The following is a 27,395-nucleotide window of genomic DNA, read 5'->3' as shown; positions in this document are numbered from 1 at the left end:
TGCCAATGAAAGACACTAATATATATATATATATATATATATATATATACTCTTTTTAAATTCATTATAGGCCTGCTGGTAAAGTTATTTTCTAAATAATTATTTAATTAATTATTTTAATTTAATTGCAATTTTATTTAATCCATAAAACTATGCCCTGGATGACTAAGCATCTCCATAGCAATACATCCTGCAAGTCATTAATGACATATAAATCAGTCACACGCCCTTTAATCAGTGTGTTACGTAATCATGTCTACAGGATGTGTTAGTGTCTGCTCACTCTGTGGCCGCGGGGTGGCGCCACTGAGCGCTCAAGGACCTGACAGTGTTTGGAAACTCCCTTAAAATTCTCACCTGGAGCCTCTTGAGGATTAAGCGGAGAGTAGTATCTGAAGCCGGAGAGCACAGTCTGCATGGACTGCTCAAGACTGATTGCTCTCTAAAGAAGAAGAGTGTCGTAAGAAAACTGGAATAATGTGGAAATGTCTCACCTGAACCTTCCAGACCAGATTCACACGGACTGTCCGATGTAAAGGATTTTACAGTGACGAACAAGGAAACTGAGGGATCCAGAAGTTACAGGTAACAGCCCTACCCAGTCAGCTAATATGACAAAATCTTGTGTAATGCGTTTAACGCAAAGTCAGAACTAAAGTTAGAAGTGTCTAAATAACTTTGTTTAGTTAGCGCCAGTGTGTATTGGTGGGTTTAATCATTAAGGTTTGTGCTCCTTGATATTTTGAATATGTGGGTTTTACTTTCAGTAGAATGTGTGTCTTACTCTCTTTCACTTTTTGCAAGTTCTCATTTATTTCTAAATCTAAAAAAGTTACATAATTGCAATTCACGCAGATAATGAATTGCAGATCATTTCTGAATGAAATGGCATTATGATATTTTTGTGGGACTTAAAAATGTATAGGTGGTGTAACTAACTTGAGAAAGATTGTAAAAAAAAAAAAAAAAAAAAAAAAGTGTGTGTGGGGGGGGAGAGTCTTAATTGAAATGCTGAAATTCTTGAAAAAAATAAATGTTGGCAAAAATTAAAGTAGTTTGGCATGATCTTTAATTTTTATTTCTTTACGAAAATAATCAGTGAAACAGTTTTTATTTAAAATATGATTAATATTTTAAAATCTTTCGTCCACCAAATTAATGTCAGTGTGGTGCAACCAGTGTGCAGGAAGCCATTTGTTGTCATGTGACAACAATAAACAGGAAATTATATCACGGAGAGGATCCCTGTAGACCCTCATGACCATCAATAGGTCATATATATATATATAATTTTTTTTTTTTTTTCTAAGGTTAGCTAAGTTCAAGTAAAGTAAACCGATTAAACCTTAATGATATTAATGGTTAAATTTATTATTGTGTTTTTATAATAATGAAATAAATATGAAAACCTTAAATAAATATGAAAATAATGTTGGAAAGGGTGGATGGAAAATATTTTATTACTTTTTACTTGTGGGTTACACCACGTGACATTTATTAGAATTATTAAATCACTATTTTTATTGAAAATGCAATTATGTTATAACATTTTTAAAAAATGCTTAAAACCAACATGAACACACATATTCTGTTCCTACAAACATTTTGTTTTGAACTCAATTGTTTCAGATTTTCCCTTTTAATATTTCTTTTTCCCTATTTTGTAACATCTCAGACATTCTTATCTGTCATAGAATTCCTATAAATCATTAAGTTCTAGGGAGGAAAAAAAAAATCTGTAGCAGTTCTGGGGGTGTGTGTGAGCTCAAAGACGCTTCACCTTGAGCAGGTTTGTACATTAACCTGAAACAGATAGGAGACCTGCAGGGTTTGGAGGAGGTGGAGTGAGACCGAGGGACTCCTGCTCTAATGTTCTTAGGTAGTACGTTGTTGTTCATGAGTGACTTGTGGGAGAGTGAGAGAGAAAGAAAGATGATTGTAGGTATTGTTGATTTTGGGTGTGTCGCTGTACCCGTCAGGCTGCCATGCTGGGGCTTGTTTCTAAAGAGATTCCAGATCTGTTGCGCAAGTGTGTGCAGAAGCAGGACGTGTGTGTGTGTGTGTGTGTGTGTTCTACACTGCCCAACTGTAGGAAATAAAGTTGCTGACTGATTTAATAGAGCATCACTTTAGTTTTATTTATGGCTGATTTGCTGTTGCATGATCTGAATCCATCACTCACACTGTTTTGAAGTGTATCAGATGCACACATCTGAACAGCCACGAGGTGAGGTCAAAGCCAGTTGTCAAAGTGATGTGTTGTGTATGAAATGTGCCAGGATGTCTGCCAATGTTGAAACCTCAACATCACTCTGACAAGAATATTTACATATATGTGTTTGACAGGCCTGTTGAAGACCCCATCATCACAATTGGAGTTTTGTGGCTTTTAGTCCATGTCTGTTGTGTTTTGAGCCATCAGTATACTAGTATCAAAAACTGACAAAAATATCTTTTAGCAGATAAATGCATTAAAATGTGCTCAATGCATATTATAGATCTTTTTGTTAACAATTCGTCCATGCAGTTGCTTCATTTTTTAAAATGTTTTGACCTTACAATGTTTAATCAAAATGTCATAACTTGACCTTCCGGTGAAAACGACAGACTTCTCTCTGGTGACGTATGCAGGACTTCTCCAATCATTTAGTCTGCTTAAACCCCACCCACATCTCAATCCAATCAACAATGATGCATAATAACAAGTCACCGCCCTACTTTTTTTTTGTATTTCGATAATCTGCTACTGGTGTACGCCACAATATGAAAAAAAAAAGATTTGTCGCTACTTCGGTTTCATTGTGATTTTAACAAAAGCTATTGGCTATTTATTATTTTTCTACAAAGAGACAAGCCCTTCGATATGTCTCACTCAAAAGTGTCATTTCAGTAGGAACTATGCTACCACAAGACAAACAAAACTGCTTGAATCAAATTCAAACCCACTTTGATATCGCTAATGCCACACCAGTTGAGTTTTTAAAGGTATGTCACTAAAAATAAGAGTCCTGAGAAACCACATCTCTCCACTAAAAGTCAGCGACCCAATCAGAAACCCCCTCTTCCTGTCAATCAGTGTTGTTTTTGGAGGGGTGAGGTTGAATTCGGCAAAACAGTGGAAATCACTTACAGCACCTTTAATGCAAATATGAGAGAGAGAGAGAGAGAATTCTCTGAGGTAATGTTCTTGACTATAGTTTTCCCACGCTTGTTTTCAAATGTTGCTTTATTCAGGGGAAATTAAAACTGGTTTTCTTTGGCAGCTGATGCGAGGTAAAGTGGCTGACAATTGGTTGGTTTTGCTCATGCCCCGGGGCAAAACCAGTCAATTATCAGCCACTTTACATTGACTGTAAAGTAACCCTCAGTAAACCTTCAGCTGGCACAACAGGTCATGATCCAGTGTGCTTCCACCTCGCAGCCTATTGATCACTGATAGCTTCATCAGCAGCTGGGAGATATTATCACACTGATGTGTGTGTTTGTGGAAGATTATATTAGTACAGAGCTTGAGTAGTTTTAATCTAAAACTCTTGATGAAACAGGCTGATCTGGCTCTTAATCTTTATATAATCAGCCCTGATTCCTGCAGGACTAATTGAGTGTGAGACACTCCCAATTAGTGTATGAGGATAGTGTAGACTTAATGAAAGTGAAAATGTTTTGGATGATATCAGCATGAGAGAATGAGACAGGCCTGGATTTTATGAAGATGATACAGTAAGACAGTTATGGATTTTATTTTATGAAGTTGATACAGTAAGATAGGTCTGGATTTTATGAAGTTGAGACAGTTATGGATTTTATTTTATGAAGTTGATACAGTAAGACAGTTTTGGATTTTATGAAGATGATACAGTGAGACAGTTATGGATTTTATTTTATGAAGTTGATACAGTAAGATAGGTCTGGATTTTATGAAGTTGAGACAGTTATGTATTTTATTTTATGAAGATGATACAGTAAGACAGTTTTAGGATTTTATGAAGATGATACAGTAAGACAGATATGGATTTTATTTTATGAAGATGATACAGTGAGATAGTTATGGATTTTATGAAGTTGATACAGTAAGACAGTTTTGGATTTTATGAAGATGATACAGTAAGATAGGTCTGGATTTTATGAAGATGATACAGTGAGACAGTTATGGATTTTATGAAGTTGATACAGTAAGACAGTTTTGGATTTTATGAAGATGATACAGTAAGATAGGTCTGGATTTTATGAAGATGATACAGTGAGACAGTTATGGATTTTATGAAGTTGATACAGTAAGACAGTTTTGGATTTTATGAAGATGATACAGTAAGACAGTTATGTATTTTATTTTATGAAGATGATACAGTGAGATAGTTATGGATTTTTATTTTATGAAGTTGATACAGTAAGACAGTTATGTATTTTATTTTATGAAGATGATACAGTGAGATAGTTATGGATTTTATTTTATGAAGATGATACAGTAAGACAGTTATTGATTTTATGAAGATTAGACAGGTCTGGATTTTATGAAGATGATACAGTAAGACAGTTATGGATTTTATGAAGATGATACAGTGAGACAGTTATGGATTTTATGAAGATGAGACAGGCCTGGATTTTATGAAGATGATACAGTAAGACAGTTATGGATTTTATGAAGTTGATACAGTAAGACAGGTCTGGATTTTATGAAGATGATACAGTGAGACAGTTATGGATTTAATGAAGATGATACAGTAAGACAGTTATGGGTTTTATGAAGATGATACAGTGAGACAGTTTTGGATTATTTAAAGATGATGCAGTTAAACAGTTCTGGACAATTTGTGTTGAGACTCAAGCAGCTCCATTAAAATCAAAACATTAGCAATCTAATGGAAGAACGGCTGAGGAAAAACAGGATGAGAGAAAGAAGACAATGATGGAAGAAGAGGTGGAGCTGGACGAGGAACCCACAGGAATTATAGAATTATCAGTCGTTTAGGAATGTTACTCCTGCTCTCAACAAGCTGCTGCAAAGCCCCAGAACACACACACACACACACAGAAACACACAACACTAAACAATAGCACAGATCACATCAAAACATCAGAGTGTGTATTTTTGTGAGGATGAAATCAGACTGAAATCTGATACGAATGTCAGCACACACCTCTGAAGTTTGGAAGTCAAATAGTGATTGTATTTCATCTTCATAAAAAATACACTTTTCTCCAATGGATTTATTTCACGTCACACGGATATCTGATATAAAAACAGACCTCGGGTGGTCTTCTCAGATTCATGTGTTTTGTGTCAGTCTGTGTTGTTGGGTGTTATTGTGTTAATGTACTGTAATGGTAGCTGTGAGGAAAGACAGACACTCCCATAAGGACATAATGTGCAGTTAGCATGACAGCTATCAGCGCTTTCCTTCACTGTTCCCCAGCAGCACTGCAATGACCCCTAGCACTTCCCCTCAGCACTTACAGAGGAATTCAGAAACCCTACATTTTTTTGGTTTGGGGCTTAGAAAGAAAGAGATTTCCAAAATTCTCTTACAACAGTCTGCGTTTGAGAGACAGAAGTGCTCCTGTCTCACACAGTTGTGACGCTGCACATAGTTGTGCACGTAATGTCTTATGTGTAACCAACTCAAGATGTATTGTTCATGAGTGAATGTCTCATTGCTTTGAGTGGAAAACCCCTGTGCACGATGTGTACGCGTGTAAGAATATCAGTCTGTTCCATCCACCCGGTGAGCACCGTGACCGTGCCTTGAAAAACTAGTAGAATTAAATTGCAAATAAGGCAAGCATGGTTCAATTCTGCATGCGTGTGTATTCATGTGACCACAGCTTTCCTGGTTAATACACCTCAGGCATTTTATCTTCAAGATTTAACCCACATGAAAACACCTCCTGCTCCTGCTTATCATCTCTGTAGTGTGTGCAGGTGTGCAAAGCTAGATTTCTACCTCTTGCACACACCTCACACTTAGTTAGAGAGTGTAGTTATGTTTGGAATAGCATACCATTCCTGTCGAATATGGTATGTACACTAATGTTCAAAAATTTGGGGTATTTTATATATAATAAGAAACATTGATAATAAGAAATTTTTCTTGAGCAGAAAATGAAGGATCATGTGACACTGAAAACTAGAGTAATGATGCTGAAAATTCAGAAGTTACACTTTATTTTAAAGGTAGGGTAAGTAATTTTCAGAGAGGCTAGCAATAGCGAGCTAGCTTTGAAAGCATAAGATCCCACCCTCCCTTCAGAGCGTCTCCAAAGCCACGCCTCCTTCAAAACACATGAACGCACACAGCAGAGTCTGCAAAGCATCATGAGAGATGGCGTTAAACTACCTCATGTCTCAAATCACATAACATTACAAAAATAATAAACATAAACAACAACTTAAAGAGCACTGACCTGACTGCTGCAGATTCATTTCACCGTTGATATTGTTGTCATTGAAATGCATAAATTTGAGTGACAAACTGCTCCGAGTATAACGTCACAGGTTTCCATCTCTTACAATTCACTGTAGTTATGGTGTAAACGCAGCATAAGCTCGTTGTTTTGGTTCAGGAGGAACTGTAAACGGTGGCTGCTGTTTTGGTTGCGGTGCTAGCGACTGACATCTGTCTAACATAGCATGAAACGCGCTGATGACGTGTGATGGGTACACGGAGGTATGGAAATACATACGCTGACAGGGAGGTAGGACATCCCGTCTTAGCCCTCGGGATGAGGTCTATGATTAGACGAACATTTTATGGTCCTACACCTTCCATAGATGATATAAATACATTTAGACCACTTAACTTTCAACTTAAGAGACTTTCAACCAGTATAACAAAAAAATGTTTTTGAAGCAAATCACTTACCCTGCCTTTAAGGTGACATAGTTACGTTGTACTTATTCAAATAAATACTGAGTAATATTAATTAACTACATGTACTTACTATAGAGTTACGGTTATGGTTAGGGTTTGGTTTAGGGTTAGTTACTTTTAATTATGCATAAATTACTGTTATTATTATAGTAAGTACATGTAGTAACTTGTAACTATGTCACCTAAAATAAAGTGTTACCCATTCAGATTTGCCAACACAGGAATTTTAAAATAATTTCAAATTAAAAACTATTTCACGATATTACTCTTTTTCCCACTGTATTTTTGATCAAATAAATGCAGCCTTGGTGAGCATTAGAGACTTTAATGTGCAAAAAATGAGTAAAACAGTAGCCATTTTTGTGCATTTGTGTGCTATGTTGTTGTCACATTACTTCATTACGCTGCATGTTTAAATCGATAAATGTTGTACAGTTTATCTTGTAAATAAAAAGCCCAATTTTATGTAAAAATGTACCAATGAAGCAAGAAAGGTATGTTTAAAGTCACATTTGATATTACTTCTGATTCATCCGTCATACTGGAAATGAAAGTTAATTGTTCTATTGCATTGTGAGATTCTTATCTCTGTTGTATTTAGGCAAATGTAGTGAGCCGTCTGTGTACAGTATACATACTATATACTTCAGCAATAGTAAGGGTAGTATATGGTGACTACTAGCGCAGTTCTATTTCCAGTGTGACAAACAAACAGGAAGCCATTATGTTTTAATTTATTTGTCTTGACTTAATTGTTTGGACTGAGTTTAGATGTTTTTACACAAAAAACTGCAAAACAACAATCTGAAATGACGATAATAACGTACCTAATGAGGTCATGTAAGAAAGATAATAACATACAAGCTACTGCTTGAAATGTTTATCTCTGCACTGTTTCACATACTTTTTAAGCAGTATACAGAAAGCAGTTGTCAGTTTTTTGGGGAATACCACAAAAAGTGGTTGTTTTGAGTACAAAATTTGAATCCACCCTTAAACTGTTGAATCACATGACACACAGACACGCCTGTTGGAATAGCCGTGCATTTTTCTCAGGGCTGTGAGAGTTTCTGTATGGGAGTGTGTGCACTAATTGTCTGCAAGCGTGCTTGTGTATATGTGGATTAAACCATAGGCAGATCATCCAAAGAAAAAAGACCTGTGATGTCATGCAAATGAGTTCTTAACATGTATATTATAATAACTAATATTATGTAACCAAATGCAAATGAATCATGTGCAGCTTGCAGAGAACATGTGAGTCAGTGTTCTCTGATCCTGGCTCAAACTGATGTGATTACAGTGAGGAGTGGATAAGCTCTGTGGCACTGCTGCATGCTGGTTCTGCTGTTTGTTTTTGTGCATTTCCATGGTGATGGACTGAGTCAGAATGCTGCACTCTGATTGGTCCATCGATCTGCTAAACAGAGCTCTGCAGCCATGTGAGGATGTCCTGCTCTCAGTTTCACTCACACACGTGAAATCAGCTCCAGTTTCCTCATTTTTAACAATGTCTCTGTACATTTCCTGCTTTTTTCCCCCCCGACATCCATCTTGCTCTAGCTATCCCTCTTCAAATGAGCTGTTTATGTTAAAAGGCATCATTTTCAAGTTGCTGTTTACTTTTATGCCTTGTGCATTCATGTGAAGTTTTGTTCTTTGTTTCTCTATTAATTGTGTAAAATGACCTCCTTGGATAAATACAACTGCTGGGTGTGTTTATCCAAGATATAATGCCTTGTGTTTAAATGTTTCACACATCATGAATGTGTGTTTGTGTGTGCTGTGTAAGGGTGTGTATCAGTATCTGTGTGTGTAAGGGTGGAGTTGATGATGACTAGGTGTTCAGGAATGAGACTCAATCTCAATTTTGGTGTGCGAGGCACATCATTAGGACCAGACCCTGATTTACACAGACCACCGATGTTAGTTACAACTCCACAACAATTTTCTCTTTAGAGCAGGACACTTTCTTTTAGCTTGCTACCTTTCTTGTCAGGGGTCGCAAAGACTGGTGGATTCTGATTGGCTGTTCATGTTTTTATCATTCCCCAGCTAGAAAAAAAAAAAAACATTCTAAAAAAGTTATTCTAATGATATGCATTGTTAGAGATGAAACGGTATGAAAATTTCATATCACGAATCACGATTACAGTGACCAAAATGATCACGATTATCAGTATTAGGCTATCACGGTATTGTAAAATGTGCTGGAAATGTTCAAAAAGTACTCATACATGCTGAAATAATTTCACCAAGTTTTATGTCGAAAAACAAAAAATAAAATTAGCAGCACTATGTACTTTTTGTTTGCATAAACATTAAAATAATAACATTAAAAATGATGGCCGGATTTTAAACAAACAAAAAATATTTGTTGGGCGACTTACAGTATAACATGTTATCTACTAACATGTACTACATGTTCAAATAACATTTTGACAAAAAAAAAAAAAGAATTAAAAATGATGAAATTATAATTTATAGGTGTTTTATCAGCTCCATAAACAAGTCTACATACATTACTTTATTATCCAAAGATGTTTAGAATGCACATTAGTTTATTTTCCTTCTACTGGTTAAAATTTACAATTTGGTTCGATTTTCACCTTAAACCAACCAAAATGGTTGAATAAAAAAAATGTAAATCCTCTCGCTGACAGTAGGTGGCACTTATGAAACAGTAGAAATAAAGGTACCGTTAACACTGTAACCTCTGTAAACAAAGCAGCTGCATTTATAAGCACTACTTTAAAAGAAAAACTTTTGAAAATGTTAAAAATTTTGCTATATGCTTAACAGTATTTACCATGAGTTTTTCAAAATGTGATGGTGACACTTTAGTATAGGGAACACATATAAACTATTAACTATGACTTTTCCCTCAAAATCCTAATTTACTGCTTATTAATAGTTAGTATGGTAGTTGTTAAGTTTAGGTATTGGGCAGGATTAAAATGTAGAATAAGGTCATGCAGAATAAGGCATTAATATGTGCTTAATAAGTACTAATAAATAGCCAATATTCTAGTAATATGCATGCTAATAAGCAACTAGTTAAAAGACCCTAAAATAAAGTGTTACCATTGCGATAATCAAATATGATTTTAATGATAATTAAAATATGAAATGGTAATAATAACCGTCAGGAATTTAATTGTAGTTTGTCGTCAAACCGGTAAGCGTTTCATCACTAAGCGTTATCGTTATAATTGTGGACTTCGCTATTCTCATAGAATTTGAAAGATTATTAAAATTGTATAGTTATTATCATTCTTATAGTTATCGTCCTTGGGGTGAACTGGCCTTTATCATTTTTTTTAATAAACCATGCAAAATTGCAGCAAAACTTTACAGTGTGGTTCTTGTTTTATGCTAAAGAGAACATTTGATATTTCTTTCCACAGGAAAAAATTATTTTCTGCAACATTTACATTCAAGTTTTTCTGCAACATTTAAGTTTTACATGATGATCTGTAGAAGCTGCGACTCGGTTGAACTGATCAAGTTCAGACTAGTGTGATTGTCATCATTTTAGACATTTTGCAACTTTCAGCATGAAATTAATTCACCCTTTCTGTTTTGTAATTGCATGCTATATATCTTATTGTGAACCATTCATCCATGTGTATATATATATATATATATATTTTTTTTTTTTGACCATGTAATTAATGATTTAATCGAAATAGCTCAATCTTCTGGAGAATGCCAAACTTCTTCAATTATTTACAATTGACTGCAAGATTACAATCATTTTGAGTGCAGTGGCCACATCTCAAAATCCAGTCAACAGCTGATTCATACAGTTTTTCTTTTCCGATAATCAGTTTTACTCCGATGTACGTCACAGTAGCTATGGAAGAAAAGATTTGTCGCTACTTTCGTTTCATTGCAACTTTAAGTTTCAAAAATTTTTAATATTTGGTTAAAAAAATCTGAGAGGACATGTCACTGCATCATAAAAATGAAATATTACTTCTATAATATATGTGACAACCGAAACATGGTGATCAAGTGATTCCTCAGAACTGCATTCTACATAACTGAGAAGGTTGAATTTCCAGCAACGCTAGACTTGGAGAATAGTTGATTGTTTAATAGTAGATAAGTCCATTTTTTCTGCTTTTCCCATAGAGATGCAGCACTTGAGTCTTTTATAATTCTGAAGAAATAATTACTTGTCTTCTATATGGCATTTATATGTGGAAAGACATGTACAGTGTGTTTTGGAAGACATAAATGCTAGTCTTTGATTGTCTTTAGCTTTTGCTCAGTATACTTACATAGTGTGAAATAATGTTTCACTCCTTCTCTATGTGAAATTCACTGTATAGATAAACATGAAAGAGTGAGCAATTCATTTTAGGGGTTGGTCTAGTGTCCAGGTAATTTACAAACCTCACATAAACAAGTTTTACAAAACAGTGTGATTCATGTGAATTATTATTTCTGTTTATGTGGCAGGCTGCACGATGTCATCTGGCCGTGAGTCTGTGGGGGATCTGATTCCTCCAGATATGCTGCAGGTGTTCACTGAGGAGGGGCAGGGCGGCAGAAGTAAACGGGGCAAGAGACGGGCAGCATCCTTCAGCCGTGCATTCAAGTGGCTGAAGAGGCAGCGCAGGAAAAACCGCCGACGTGCTACAGAGATGCGTGGAGACCTGCTCGCCACTGGATCACCTGTAGAACTACCAAAATCTACACTTAACACAGGTAATACTTTACCAACATGTACTCCTAACAGCAGTGTTTGCTTATATATATGCCTATCGTTCTTCAGAATCAGTTGATGTATGGGTTTTTGTTTACTGTTGGGCCTGTTTATTTCCTTCTTGCTTGGAAGACTATTGTGTACGTGTTAACCATATATGAAACTAGTTTCACATCAATCATAACATAAACAGGTTCTGTAAGCAGATGTGTCTCAGGGAAATTAAAGAAAAAGGAGAAGTGCAGCTTGGGAAATGAAAGTTGTGCAACAACATCAGCATGAATAAACCCATCTATAAATGTACACTTACATTTGTACATTTTGGCATTTTTATTTAAATTGACTTACATTGCTTTCAAGGTATACATTTTATCAGTTCATGCCATTCATTCCTGGGAATCAAACCCATGACCTTGCCGTTGCTAGTGCTAGTATTGTTTGAGCTACAGGAAGTATTTCTAAGATTAGTCCAACATTAGTAAATTATAAAATGTACCAGACCAACACTTTAACCAACCAATTTTGTTCACTGCACATTAAACTGAGCTAGAATGTATTCTAATATTGAAAAATAACACTCTTTTGCTTTAATGTGCAAAAACAAGCATTACAAACAAGCATTTTAATCAACATGATTGTACTTAAATTCATTTGGTCAACACATGCTTGTTTGCTCGGTGTAGCTTTAATTGCTCAGTAGGCTGTTAGGACTGTTAGGTAAGCTGTTTTGCCATATAAAAATACTTTGAATTTGTGACATTTTCAAATAAAGTTATGTCCTGGTAGAAAACATCTCTCAACCGTTTTTAAGCACTTCATACAGCAACATGGCAACTAATCTAATCTAACTACTTCACTAACTAAGTGAGAGATTCAGTTAGGTTTGTATGTAAAGTGTTTAAAATGTATTTGATCTTAAACCCTTTATCTGTCCTTGTATTGCCCAACTAGATGGACGGTATGTGTTTTCATTTGTGGGTAATGTGTTCAGACATTCAGTCATTTCTCTTCAGACAGTGTAATTAGTAGAGTAATCCCATTATAATCTAGAAGAAGTCATTTAAGTTTGGTAAACTTTTCAGCGTTCTCTGGCAGTTTCAGTTTTAATACTGGTATAAATTATAATGCAGCAATGAGCAGCTTTAATAGTAAATCATATCTTTTGAAAAAGTAGGAGTCTATCCTTTTTCCAGCTATGTTGTTTCATTCCTAATTAATAATTTATATAGTTTATTCCTTGTTTGCTGGACCAGAGAAGGTTGACATATCAAATTACCCTAAACCTTCTTGAGATATGTCTCTCAAATACATATATTTTATTGTGTGTATGTGTGCTGAGAGTAGTCTGGAAAATGTTTGCCTTATGATTATCTCAAAGTCATCAGTTTTCCTAGCTGAAATTTCAACATGCCAGGAAGATAAAATTTGGCCTCTACTTGAGGTCACTTTAAGTGGTGTTTATTTAAAAGTGTGCAGTACATTTGTGGTGTAGCTTGGGATCAGAACCAGGATTGGGTGCATGTCAATTGTCTTGTTTATGTTTTTTTTGTGCTTTGTGAGCTGAGCAACAAATGTGAAGGTTCCACATGGGCTGTAATAGCAGGGAGACCTTTGTGAGAACACACCTCTACCCCACCCATTTACTGAAGCATGAATCCACTCATACACACACACGGCGGGCTGACAGAACAGACTGCGGCTTAATGATCGATGTGGTGTGCTACCACCAAAAATAAACAGCTTTTATGTGATTCTTCTGAGGGTGTGGTCAGTACCTGCTGCTGAAGATGGTACAAAAAGCGGCAAGATGGATTATTTAAACACCTCATACTCGCCCTGATAAGGCTGAAATTAAATATTCAGCATGCAGACCATCATGACACAATGTGACTCACAGTTGATTTCAATAAGGGTTAATGTAGCGTTTTTCTAATCTAATGGCACAGTACTCTAAAATTGATTATTTTAGTCAATATTTGTGTATTTTAATCAAAAAAACTTTTCAGTATTGAATTAAATGTATCAACTTTTCTTTGGCTTTCACCTTGGGAAATGTTTCACTGAGCTTGTTGCAGTGGATTTTGGGATTGCCTTCTTCATGAAGGACACAGGCAGCTCTGCCTTAGAATTTGGCTAAAAGAAAGCAATTTAGACGCCTACCTTTTGGAACTTGCTTTGCATTGGTAGTGCAACTGTGATGTGATCATTCTGGGTTCTTGTGAATGACCCTGTGTTGATTCTAAGAATGTGTTACTTTAAAAACACAAAATCTTACAGTGTGTTTGGCAACTTGATAAGGTTATCTAGTGCTGCTCCCTTCCGATATGTCGATGACATTCAGTCTCAGTAAGTGAACTGATTAGATTAGTTTGTCTGGGTAAATTGCTGAGCTTGATTTGGTGTCTTGTGACCGGTTGATTTTTACGTTATTATTTCTGCTTTTTGACACAATAATGAACCAATTATTCATTAGAAGACAACAAGTAAAGCATGCATTAAAATATATTTTTATGATTACTATTATAAAAAATACTATGGTTCAAAAGTTTGCGGTCGGTAAGATTTAAAAAAAAAAAAAAAAAAAGTTTTGAAAGAAGTCTTATGTTCAACAAGGTTGCATTTATTTGATCTAAAATACAGTAATATTGTGAAATATTGTTATAATTTAAAGTAACTGTTTTCATTTATAATATATTTTAAAATGTAATTTATTCCTGTGATGGCAAGGCTGTTTTGGTGCTCAAAAAATATTTTTTTATTATTATCAATGTTGAAAACAGTTTTTTTGAGGATTTGAGTAGAATTTACTTGAAATATTTCATACTGTCACTTTTGATGAATTTCATGCATCCATGCTGTATAAATACAGTACATTCATTTCTTTTTGAACAGTAGCGTAGCTTAAATAGCTATTTGTCAAAGCATGAATGACTCAAAAAAAATTTAAATATTGTTTTTCATTTATAATGAAGTTTGTATACCTGTGAACATCACTTTTACCTGTTGAACTCACAGTTGTTTTGTTCTATTCTTTAATACCCTTGGTAGCATGTTGCGCTTTGTTACTGTTGTAATATTACATTTGACGGGATCAACCAGGCTCCCCGAGAAACTTTGCGTTCTTTGGGAGTGAACGCAAAGTTTCTCGGGAATGCAAAAATTTTCCGAGAGAATGCAAAGTTTCTTGGGGGAAAACATTTTGCAAAAACATTTTCCAAAACATTTGCAAAAGAACGCAAAAGCATTGCCAAATATCTTTTCTCCCATCTATTTTTTTTTTTCTTCACCATGTCCCTTTAGGGGTTCCGTACCATTGGCTTACACCCACAGAAGTCATTTTTATTGGCCAGACCATGTAGAAATATCTTAGTTAACAACTGCATATTTTCATTTTTGACATTTTAGTGCCTGAAGAAAGAAACCACATCATATTTTAGTGGTTCTTTGGATGTTTTATGCTAGTATGAAGACGTTTGTACCTGTGAGGCCTGTTTTCAGTATCTCACCTAGGGCCCCAAAAACCAGCACACGTTACATAGCAGTGTTGAATATTTAGGGATGGGGCTTGTTCATAGCGAAAGTATGAGCAATAGTAACAGTAGTGCTTACTTTAGCATGCACCACTAATAAGAGGGTCACAGCTACGAGAACACGCACATAATATTGTGTTTTGCATCCTGTATCCCAGACCTTGCAACGTCAAAACTTCCTGTGGGATGTTGCCGGTTCTGTCTGAACAAAGAGCTGTTACATTAAACCTGTTTCCCATGAAATGTTCCACTGACACACACCTACACACACACATACAGCTCTTTCCAATCCAAAGTTTTGACTTCTCATGTTGGAAGTTACATGCGTGCCAGAGGTTACCCACAATCCTAACCTTTCTTCTGACTTTCCTTTTCAACTCCTCATGAGAAATGCCAGTCATTCCTCAACACCATTTAGAACACGATGCCTGTGTACATTTGAGAGAAGAAGACAGATGGAGTTTGTCTGTGTTTGTTTATTGTTCGTGGGCGTGTTTGTGCAGAATTCCTTGCCTTCCTGAGTTTTGCCCTGGAGATTCTGACACAATGAACAGGTGTAAAGTTGGAAAACTGGTTCTCTGCTCGGCTCTTTCTTTGTTTCCAGGTCCTGTGAACAGAACCCTGCTCTGTGCTAGAACTAGACTGATTCAGACTGACTTTTCATATTAGTCATTGCCTCCATTTTTTTTTTTTTTTTTTTTTTTTTTTTTTTAAAAGCCATAATCTTTCTAGACAACGTTCAACATCCATATAAAGCTTGGTATGTGTGTAGCCCCTTCAAGCCATAGGTTGTTAAGTGTTGATTTCAAATCTGAATCAGTTTGCCTGTTTTATAGCAAAGATTTTTCTGCATTCATGTACGTGAATGACTGAGCATCTGATATGACTTTAAATTGAACTGAAAATATATATTTTTTTAAATGATAGTTTAAAATGATAGATAATCACACACTGTACAGATTGGTTATGTGTTCTCAATTTTGTGCGCTTGCACTGCAGTGGTACCTGTTAGAACTTGATTTAAATTTCAGTATTAGAATGATCATTTGAATGGGTCAAGTTACCCAAAGCATCATGACCACTGGGAATTAAACTCTAGTTTGCAAAGCCAGTGAGAAAACATTCTAAATCAATGTTGCTTTAAAGATACACAGATAAAATTAAAGGGAGTAACTATATAGTTTATTCAATAGGCTTTAATGCATGGGTGCAGCTTTGTGTTTTCCATGATACCTGTAAGATTAAAAAAAATTTGTATTATTGATCGATTTATGCAGCAGTTGTACCTCTGCAGGGTTTAACTGTCGAATTAGCAAATATTACGTTACTGTTATGTGATATAGGTGTGGCAGAGGCCTTTCTTACCTCTTTCTGAAAATCATCCAAAATCGAAACAGATTGTGTGCATGCGTGATAAAACTGTAATCAGTCAACTTACTTTTCAAAGACTTTTGTATCGGCTTTAGATGAGAAATGTTTGCCTCAGTTAACCTTTACCTGCATTGTGAATGGATAATGCCTCAGGGACAAATGGACAGTTCTCCAAGGCAGATTAAGTTTAAGGCTGTTTCATACATCTCACGTCTGCAGCAGCATGTTTTAATTTCATTGCTCGTATTAACAGGTTACAGCATTGAATCTGCATGTTTAAGCAGCGTGGCACTGCACAACAGAAGCGTAGCAGAAGCAGCTCTGCATGTAAAGTTTCAACACTCAGCCTACTTGTGCTGGGGTTTGCAAACTAAACGCAGCAATAAGCATATTTAGTGATACAATCTTTCGCAATATACTGTAGCCTTTTGTGAAGCAACTCAAAATATGGAGTGAATGAGTCACCCATTGTTTGATAAAAGATGTCTGTCAAGCTTGATGCAAGTTAGTACATGTCAACAACACAAAACAACACTTTCCGTTCAGTAAGTCTGACGGAATACAGACTATTGAAGCAGCTTATGGTCTATACTTTCGACTTTGAGTTCTGCGTAAGTTATTTAACATCTGGATGCAAATGTGAGCCCCCTCCATTAGTAAATAACATTTCATGTCATTCAAGTTGGTTTTTCAAGGTCCGATATTTAAATATATTTAATTGAAAGTCTTTGGGATGTGCTGGAGGAGACTTTACAGAGTGCTCACCTCTTGGATTGTCAATACAAGATCTTGACCAAAAATTGATGCACCTCTCGATGGAAATAACATCACAACATTTATTTCCATCAAGAGGTGCATCATTTTTTTGGTCAAGATCTTGTATTGACAATGCAAGAGGTGAGCACTCTGTAAAGTCTCCTCCAGCACATCCAAAAACTTACACTGAGGTTAAGGTCAGTGCCAGTTCATGTGTGAAAATGATTCTTCATGCTCCCTCCCAACTATTCTTTCACAACTTGAGCCTGATGAATCTTGACATTGTCATCCTGGAATATGGCCATGATACATCTTAATACATGGTTGTTTAAGAAATGAAAAGCTACACACTCCATCTTTTAGGGTTAAAAGAACTGTTGCCAAACATATAACATGCTAGAAAAATAATAATCACTGTAATAATGATCCATCCATAGACTCTTAAGTATTTGTCTATTAAAATCCAAACAGCGACTTTTTGTTTTGGCCGGGCTGTGTGTGTGTGTGTGTGTGTGTGTGTGTGTGTGTGTGTGTGTGTGTATTCCCGAAAACATTTTACCAATTGAAAACCACATCAATTTTAATAATTAAGATTATATATAACCATTAATAGGCAAGATGCAATTGTTGATGAGGGCTTAAAGTGAAAAACGCCTTATATTCAGATGTGCATCATTATTAGGCAGTTTTTTTTCTACAGGTAAAATGTTCCAAAAAGAGATTTTACTCCTACTGAAAAGTAAAAAATTATTAAATGCCCATGAGAAGGATGTCATGGTGTGAGCTGCTGCTAACAATGTGCAAGACAGACCTTTCAGGGTAGGAGATTGACTTAAAAGGTCATACTTTAGATTAGGGTGTATTATGTATGACTTTTTCCTCAAAAAACTCCTAATCACTGCATATTAATAGTTAGTGTACGATATTTAAGTTTAGGTATTGGTTAGGTTTAAGGGATTTAGAATAATATCTGCTTTATAAGTACCAATAAACAGCCAATATTCTAGTAATATGCATGCTAATAAGCAACTAGTTAATAGTGAGAATTAGACCCTAAACTAAAGTTACCACTCAAAATGAACTCCCAAAACTTTCTGCCAGATTATGGAAGGTGTGGTAGAAGAGGAAGTGGGGCTGGTCATGAATTATGCACATCTAAATATATAAGGCGTTTTTCACTTCCAGCGCTTGTTAACAATTACATATCACTTATAAATGATTATATACATGAAAGCTCATTGTGCACTTGCTGTTGCTATTACATTAATGTGAGAAACAGGCTTAAATACAACTGGTGACGTTATGACATTTTGAAAACGGAGTAGTCTTTATGTATGACACGAAAACAGTTCCAAAGTGCTGCCCCCTGCTGCCCAAAACACAGCAGCCATTGTCAGGGAAGGGCAGGGCGGTCCTGAGCTCCTGCCAGCACACACATTGCCTGTGGGATCCAGCTGCCACTGATGAGAACTAAACTGCGCGTGTTTACATTGCTAATCTCTATCATTCATTCTAGCACATTGTGTTCCTCTTTCTTCCTCGCTTCTTGTCTTTTCACCTTTGGCTTGACTTTACTGATTAAACCTTTTAATAACCCTTCCTAAATCTTTTCTGAAGGACAGCAGCATCGGATGCCTGAATAAAATCTCTCGTAGTGACAAACTCAAGGTTTCATTCACAGAGCCGAGATAAACTGATGTTTTTCTGTCGCTTTGTTTTTGAGCCTTTGACAGGATTTGCTTTTAATAGAAAGCCTCAACTACCATGAAACATGAGGTTCAATTAAAGCTGAAGTTAAAGTTGATCAGGGAGTCTCTGTGCGAGTTTTATCCCATTCAAGACTCCTTGCAGCTGTTCTGACATCTGCCCTCAACAGGTCCAGACATGTATGAGTCTTTCTTATTCTGTGCTGCTTTTATTTTGCTGTCTCAGAAGGTTATCAAGTTTTCAGAAAGTCTCTGAACTTCTGAGAATGCATTCAACAACGATTTAGGTCATGGTACAGATTATATAACCGTTAGACATCAACACAATACTCTATGCACACACACAAACACAAACACCCAGAAAGAGTATTTACCAATAGATTTCATATTGGATTCATGTCACTAATGTAGTTTTATAAAACAAATAACTTTAAATTCTGAATGGATAAGCCACGTTCAAAGATGTAAAATGTTGATAAATGGTCATGAGACTGCACACATGACATTCAGATGTGGGTGGTCATGTAACATGTTTTGTTTTTCTACTGTCTAGTCTTGCTTCAGATTTAATATTGTCTTTCTGGACTATAGGGGGATTTATGGTATGATTCCTGTCATATGATTGAACATTGATGTCTTTAATCATATTGCCGTTGTGGTCATTTTATAGAAGCAATAAGGTATAAGAGGACATTATTTGCATCATGCCTAAGAATGCAGTCTCTCTTGGTTTTATTATACAGTATGGTATCCTCCTCAGGGCTGAAACGATGAGCTCTGTGGTTGTTCAACTATTTTAAATGTTCCAAAACCATTGCAGGAACATTTTATCTGTGGTTTGGCTGTCTAAAGATGCAGATATATCAGTAGTGAGACAAACAGAAAGTACTTCACTAAATATCAACAACCAGAAAGTTTCACTTTCTTTATTCTTTCTATCATTTTTTTCACTTTTGTTGTTCATTCTTAAATTTTTGGTTCAAGGAATTTATTCCCAGTTGAAAAAGCAGTGAATGTTTAATACATTTAAAGAACAAAACTTTTTGTTTTTGTTTCTTTTAAAATATGATTATAGAGAAAGATCTTACCACAGATCTTTCTCTATATTATGATTAATGAAGTTGGATGAGGAAGGCCAGTCACATGTGATATGAGTGGGTGGGGCTCTTTGGGCTGTAGGACATGTCTGACTTGGTTTGACATGGATTGAGGTTGGGTTTTAGCATTCCCACTGCAGTCTTTGCTGACAAACTATAAATTAATTAATTCAAGTGCAATATTAAAAGGTAATGTGTTAAGGGTCAGACTATGTATCAAATGTAGATCTGTTACTTAACCATCAACAAGGATTTTAAAGAATTGATATTTGTTGTTTTACTACTTTGATAGTCTTTTGTCTTTGTTCTCCAGGTTGAGCAACAGGTTTTGTTCTCCTTAAGCGTACCTGTGACCTTACAGTTTCTCTGTTCTCCTACTCCATCTAGTGTTGAGAAAATGAACAGGTTGAGCAGCAGTTAACATGTTCCTTTAAGACTGTTGTTCAACCAGAAATGGAGGTTTTGTCATTTACTCACCCCTTGTATTTTTTTCTTCTTCCGTGAAACACACAAGGAAATTTTAGGCACAATGTGGACAAAAAAAAAAGCATCATAAATGTAGTACATATGAATGAGGCACTTTTTTCCAATCTTGTCACATTGCTCATATCCACTCAAAGTGTATCATTATTTTTGCTTTCTTAATTATAACCTGAAATCTTAAGCCAAATATCATAGGTAATTAGTATTGTATGGATCACACAAGCTTTAAGATTTGTAAATTGTCAGAAGTCAGATTTTATTTACAGGCTTCATCTTCATATTCAATGTAAGCTCCGTTTACCACAACCTAAAGCCTCAAGAAACAGTACATAATCCATAACCATACCTAAAGGTACTTCATATCTCTTTTTTCTGCATTTACACTCTTGGTCTACCTTTTGTACTATCTTGAAATTCAGACATATTTTTCTAGCATATTTTAGCCTATACTTGTGTTATGGGATATTTATCTGGATTAGGATTACTAAAGCTCTCCAAATACTGTGTGTTACCTAGTGAAGCTCTTCACTCTAAAATTAGTGTGTGCTGGCGCACTCTTTAGCAGAGACTAAGTATGTAATCACGTTAAACTCCGGTGGTAATTCAGACATGGTGCTTTTGCTGAATCAAAATGACTGTTCTCTTCTGTCCTTCTTTAAATCAAAAGGTAGGTTTTTTTCTTCAGATTTTGTCAGATGTCACATTTTTGTCGAATATGATTGGAAAGTCTTTTAGCTGTCTGTATTATGCTTATGTCTAAATTTCAGTATGCAATATCATTAATGTCAACATGTAAAGTCGTGTTTACATGTAAAGGGTGAATGATGTGTTGTGAACAGTATTCTGTTTTTTTTTTTTTTTTTTTTTTAAGTTTTTTTTAAAGTTTGTTCTTCAGAGGTTTTTTTTTATCAACATTTTACATGGTGAATAATTGTGTGGTCATCGCAGTACAGTCAATTACAAACAACTTCCTGATTGCGATGCTATGAATAGAAATGAAAACTTGAAAAAATGCTTCCGAATACCCAAGTCACCAGAAATAATGAGTGAATTAGCAGGGTGAAATCAGGCCACATGGTTAATTCGAGCATGGTCTTTGCACAGTGTGTCAGGTTACAGGACAGTCAGTCTCTAGTGATGAAGTGTCACATTAGGATGTGGCATTAAAACACAGAAAAAACCTGGTTAAGTGAATGAGATAACTGACTTTCCATTAACCTGCATATTTATTAGATGTATTACTTTGTTTCTCTCTCTGCAGGCCCTAAAGAGGAAGCTGTGGGTGCTGTTTCTCTTCAGAAGTTCCAAGAAAATGTGTTTGTGGAGGGTGATCGGCCTAAATATGTGTTAGACCTGCATACAGAGGCCCAGCAGGGCCTAAAACTGCAGCTGCAGGAGGGTAAGAAAAATCTAACTCCAAATCAGAGTCTTAACAGACTTCCTTTTACTCTGAACCAAATACATGCAGCATACAGCAGTTCATTTTATTGGGTTAAGTGATAATGTCTTCTGTTCCAGATGATAGGAATGGGATTGACTACCCTGATAACCAAAGTATGATAGTAAGTGTTCCTCCATGCATTAGTCAATCCTCAGTTCCTATTACGATTGTATTTAATTCTGTTCCCACTAGAGTGACACTGTTCTATAAGTATAATATATTATTGACTACTTTTAAATTGCTGATGGACGAATGTAAATTTAGAGGGTTAACCATGCTGCTTACTTTAGTCAACAGTAACGGCTCAGACTGAAGACAGCATGGCCTTTAGTGAACTGAGAGGCTTTGAGTCTGAGAGCACAGCTGCTGATTCTGTTTCGATGCGCTCCTCCATTTCCTCACGATCAACACGCTCAGGACTCAAACGCCAAGGTGACACTTTCAGACATAAACACATTATCAGTCATATCCATTTTTGCCATAAAAAGACCATGGCCTGGTATCCTCATAAAGTGCGTTATGATTTTATATCAAATACAATGTCATAGCAACATTGTTTCCTATATCCTTTCTCCAGCCTCAACATTTAGACCTTTGAAGCCAGATAAGTCTGCAGAGAAGACCAAGTCTCGTAGGAAACACGTGAGAACTGTTGTAGGAATTCCTCGACACATCCAGAGAGAACTGGGTATGTTTTACTGCCGTCTTCTGTGATGTACAGCAAGTCTTTTAAGTTATTTAGCAGAAAACATGTAATGTTTATTAATTTTATTTTTTAATATTTTGTATCTGAAGGGTTGGACAGGGCAGCATGGATCACCACCAGTCCTTTTGATGGCCAAATGTCCAATGGAGACGTGATCATACCCGCCATAATTTCCACTGTGGATGGTGCGTCTACCAGCTCTGAACAAAAAAGCTTACAAGACCATCTACAGGGCAAAGAGAACCTGCACACAGTTAAGGAAGACAACACACTGGCAAAACACAATGATGACATCCTCCAAAGATCTGTGAATCATTCTATAGATCCAGAAAAGTTCGGAGCAGGTACTCTTGTTGTTCCTTGGACAGAGAACCCAACCGGTGCGGTCATGTCCATCTCACCGCAGGCCACATACATGTCTAAAATCATTCCAAATGCTGTACTTCCACCATCTGTGGATGTTGTGGAACTCAGTCGCAGCCGAAGTCGCAGCAGTGTCCGAACCGTCAGCAAGAGCAGCCTGGTGTCAGCCAGCCCAGCATCCACCCGTCCATCCTCCAGAGCCTCTTCAAAATGTTCCACAACCCGCTCAGACTATTCTGGGTGGAGCCACTCGGGATCGTCAGAGACGCTAGTATCCGATTCCTCCACCATCTCCAGCAGTAGCACTCCCCGTGTGGCCAGCAGAGAGAGTCAGGTTGAGAACACGGCTAGACCGGTCAAGCTGAACAACCATGGTTCCCATATTGCGTCTAGAAATACTCATGTGAATGGGGACTCTACAGAAGAAGAGGACAGCAGAAAAACAGGATCTGCTGGTGCTTTCACCCGTAACCTATCAGTGGTTAAACGGAGCAAGATGCCTCCAGCTCCTCCCAGCAGGTCATACTCCTTACATGGGAAACAGACCTGGAAAATATCTGAAAATCCTTCCACTCCAGATGTATCACCATACCCCACTGTCATTTCTGTATATGAAGTCAAGGTCACCACTCACGAGTTAAACCCTAAGAGAAGCATATCTCCTTCCAATGGACTCACAAATGTCCCATCACAGGAGACCCACCCAGTCAGCACAGACAAGAAAACTACGCCAGCTGAGCTAAAGATACACAGAAATAACCTTAAAATGTCTTCCATCGCTGCACCCCATTCATACACAAATGGCACCAGTAAGCTTGCTGAACTGAAGAACACCCTTCTGTCTGCAAGTTTAATTAATGGTAACAATTCTTCCCCAGCTGTAATGGCTCTTCGGTCTCTGATTGACATTCCTAACCATCCCAAAGTACTGGCTCCCCCAGCTCCTCCACCAGAGACCTGGGCTCACAACCAGCGTACTTTTGAACTGCTGTGTGGGCCTGGCCCTGTTAACTATGCACGCTGGGCTAAAAAGAGAGGTCTTAAAACTGCAGATGAACCAGACATGACCTCATCAAATGCTGACACAGCATCAGTGTTGCAGGCAGTGGAGCTAAAAGGCAAAGCTGAATCCTTAGCACCAGCCGCAAGTGTCACCTCATCTCCATCACCTCCCCCAGAGCATTGCCCACCAATGCCAAACATCAGCCAAGCCAAACCTCCTCCACCCCCTCCAGACTTTGTTCCTTCATCTCCTACACTAGCCGCCAAAGCTATAAAGGACTTGACTTCTTGGATCCCTCCACCTCCTCTGTTTCCTCCTCCAGCGCCTCCAGTTGGCACCGTTTCTGCAACTCCTGTCACTGTGCCAAATGATATAGACTTCCCTCCGCCACCCCCACCATTTTCACCACGGTCTTTACTTACAATGCCTCAATTACCACCAGATGTTCCACCACCACCACCAGATGTTCCACCACCACCACCAGATGTTCCACCACCACCACCACCACAAGTTCCACCTCCACCAACACCACCTTCTGAACCACAGAAAATCCCATCCCCTCTGCAAGAATCCCAATCTTCGACACACAATGTGTTAGTAACATTATCTGTAACCTCTCAACAAATCAATATTCCTCCACCTCCACTACCCACTGATGTAAGATCGCAACAAGTGATTGCTCCTCGTCCTCCACCAGTACCCACTGATGTAAGATCTCAACAAGTCACTGTTCCTCTTCCTCCTCCACTACCCACTGATGCAAGATCTCAACAAGTCACTGTTCCTCTTCCTCCTCCACTACCTACTGATGTAAAACTGGAGGACAGACTAGATACAACAGAAACAGAGAAACGGACAAGCAGTCCCTCTCCGGCCAGAGAGGAGACCTCCGGTCCAGTGGTCACCCAGTCTCTCTTACAGATGGTTCGTCTCAGGTCGGTAAAGTCCAATCAGGGTCAGGCTATAGATCTCAATAAATCATCACAACCCAAACCAAAATCAGGTGTCAGTCAAGAGGTGCCTCCAAAACCAGTTAGACGGTCTTTGATTATGACATCACTGCCCCCTGATGTGGAAGCTCTGTCCGGTACAGAGCCAAAAACTGAATCTACCCAGATCCCTCCATCTGTCAACGTGCGCACAAACACAACTGTATTAAATACTCAGAAAGGGTCAACTGAACTAAAGACTACAGCAAATAACATTGTTCAAAAAACCCAAAACACAACACTTGAGCCAGAATGCTCATCAGCTACAAGTTCAACCACTGAACCAAGTAACACTTCAGCTCCTTCTGAACCAGAACTCAAACCCCAAACACTCAAGGAACAAATCCAAGTTGCAGCACCTGTCCCTGCTACCCTGCCGAACATAATGGGACCAAAGGACCAATCAATCAGTGAGCCAAAGACTCAACTTCAGGCACAAGAACTCAAGCCCCTGCAAAATCCAGAGAAGCAATCAATCACTGTTGAAATACCCTCAAAGCTGGAGGATGAGCAGCCTAAACCCCAAACACAAACGCCCACCATCTCTTCCACACCTCCCGTAGCATCTTTGCCAGCTAACACCTCCATGCGTCTTCAGGATGCCATTCGTCTGAAGGCTGCCGCAATGTCTACAAAAGACAACCAAGCAAAGCCCTTTGGTCTGCGCTCCCCTCTCCCAGTGATGGCTGCTGTTCCCAACTCCCCTGCATCTACAGCCAGCTTCATCTTCTCCAAGAGCCCAAAGAAGGTCGTAATAGAGACACCGTCATCCTTAGAGGTTCAGGCTGACCTGAGGAAGACTCTGGTGGCAGAGTTAGCATCTGTTTCCGATTCGGCCAAGTCTAATGACTCACACAAGACTGCTAACAAAGTTCCTCCACCTGTTTCTAAGAAACCCAACACTAAGGTTGAGAGCGTTGTTCAGAACTCTGCAGAGGCAGAGTCTGTTACCAAGACTGAGGATGTGCAAACAGAAACTGTACAAACTGCCGGACAGGGAGTACAGACAGAAAACTCTGAGAGAACAACAAATTAATGAACGTGCACAAATGATTTAACCCTTGAGTTTTTGCTTTTTCGCAGATAAACCAGGCTTTAGATTTTAGGCTCAAACTGCTTAAGCAATTTTGAAATATAAAATACTAAAAAAGTCTTTATGTACAGATAGGCATATTGCACTTTTTGTACACTGGTTTAGTGTAACTGATTCTCATTCATGGGAATGCATGTCACTGGTATTTGGAAATGATAAATATTTTTATTTTATTTATGTGTCCTCAGTTATAGACAGAAGCCATGCTACCTTCTAGTTTGTGGAACTCCCCCCTACTGGTAGCACTGTAGAAAACAGCAGGAGAGCACCATGAGAATGATGTTTGCAAGTTTGTAAAACATAGGGTTTACCAATTAAACTCTAAAGTGGAATTTTAGAGGTACTGGTGTAAAATGAATATAAGAGCATTACAAAGGAAATGAAGGTAAAGAATGTAAGTAAGATAAAGAATGAAAAGAAGCTAAACAAAAAAAAAAAAAGAAGAAGAAGAAGAACAGTAAGTTAGGAGCATGGACCACTGATTTTGGGGTGGGGATGTGTAATTATTCTTTTTTCCATCTATGATATTTGCTGTGTACTATTTTGCTAAGTCTATATTTTACTTTTAAAACACCAAATCACTATATGTGATTGTAATAATAAAACAGCACTCCCCACCCTAAGTATTCAAAAATAAGAACGTAGACAAGGAATCTGATCAAGTGTTTGAGAAACAGAATGTTGGAAGCAAATGAATGGAGTAAAAGCTGTTTTCTAACCATTGTCACTGCAAGTAGGGCCAAGCAGGTGGTCAGAAAGTAATGAAACCGCATAAACAAAAGGTCTAAGGTGTAAATCTCTGTTAAATGATCTCTATTGCTTATTTTGTTTTTATTTTTACAGAGAAGTTCATTAGTTTACTCTAAGTTGATGTACATTACAGTCTACACAGACAAATAAAAGAAAATGAATGTTTTTAATATATGATTTTTTTCGTGCACTATGCTAAATTGTTTGATTTGCTGTTCCTTTGATTTCAGCTCTTTGTCTCTTATTATAATCTCTATAAAGGAGAAATGTCTTATACTTACATGTTGTTTCAAAACAGATTATCTACAAAGATAATCATGTTTATTCATGTTTAACAATGTTTCATCATATGACAAGATTAAAGACTGTACACAAAGTTACTAAAGTAGCTACATGGTGACTTCAAATCTGGCCATGTTTTTAACAGATTATACTTTTTATCGAATATATCCGACAATGCAATATTGCAACATTACAAATCATTCAAATAAAAGAATACATTATGAATGTTTTACAATCACATA

The 27,395-nt window shown here is 37.2% G+C and overlaps 1 protein-coding gene across 1 annotated transcript; it reads left to right on the top strand.

Annotated features, from left to right (window-relative positions):
- The first annotated feature begins 337 nt into the window (after positions 1-337).
- On the top strand, positions 338-27,395 carry si:dkey-157l19.2 (uncharacterized protein KIAA1522 homolog). Its single transcript, XM_051917791.1, has 7 exons — positions 338-585; positions 11,337-11,585; positions 21,788-21,925; positions 22,045-22,088; positions 22,258-22,399; positions 22,545-22,655; positions 22,763-27,395. Exons 2-7 carry the CDS (start codon positions 11,345-11,347, stop codon positions 26,062-26,064), a joined length of 3,978 nt encoding a protein of 1,325 aa, XP_051773751.1. The 5' UTR covers positions 338-585; positions 11,337-11,344; the 3' UTR covers positions 26,065-27,395.

The sequence above is a fragment of the Ctenopharyngodon idella genome, chromosome 13, assembly GCF_019924925.1.
Source record: "Ctenopharyngodon idella isolate HZGC_01 chromosome 13, HZGC01, whole genome shotgun sequence".
Lineage (NCBI taxonomy): Eukaryota > Metazoa > Chordata > Actinopteri > Cypriniformes > Xenocyprididae > Ctenopharyngodon > Ctenopharyngodon idella.
The sequence above is the reverse complement of the archived record's forward strand: the minus strand, read 5'-3'. Positions and strand labels throughout refer to the sequence as shown.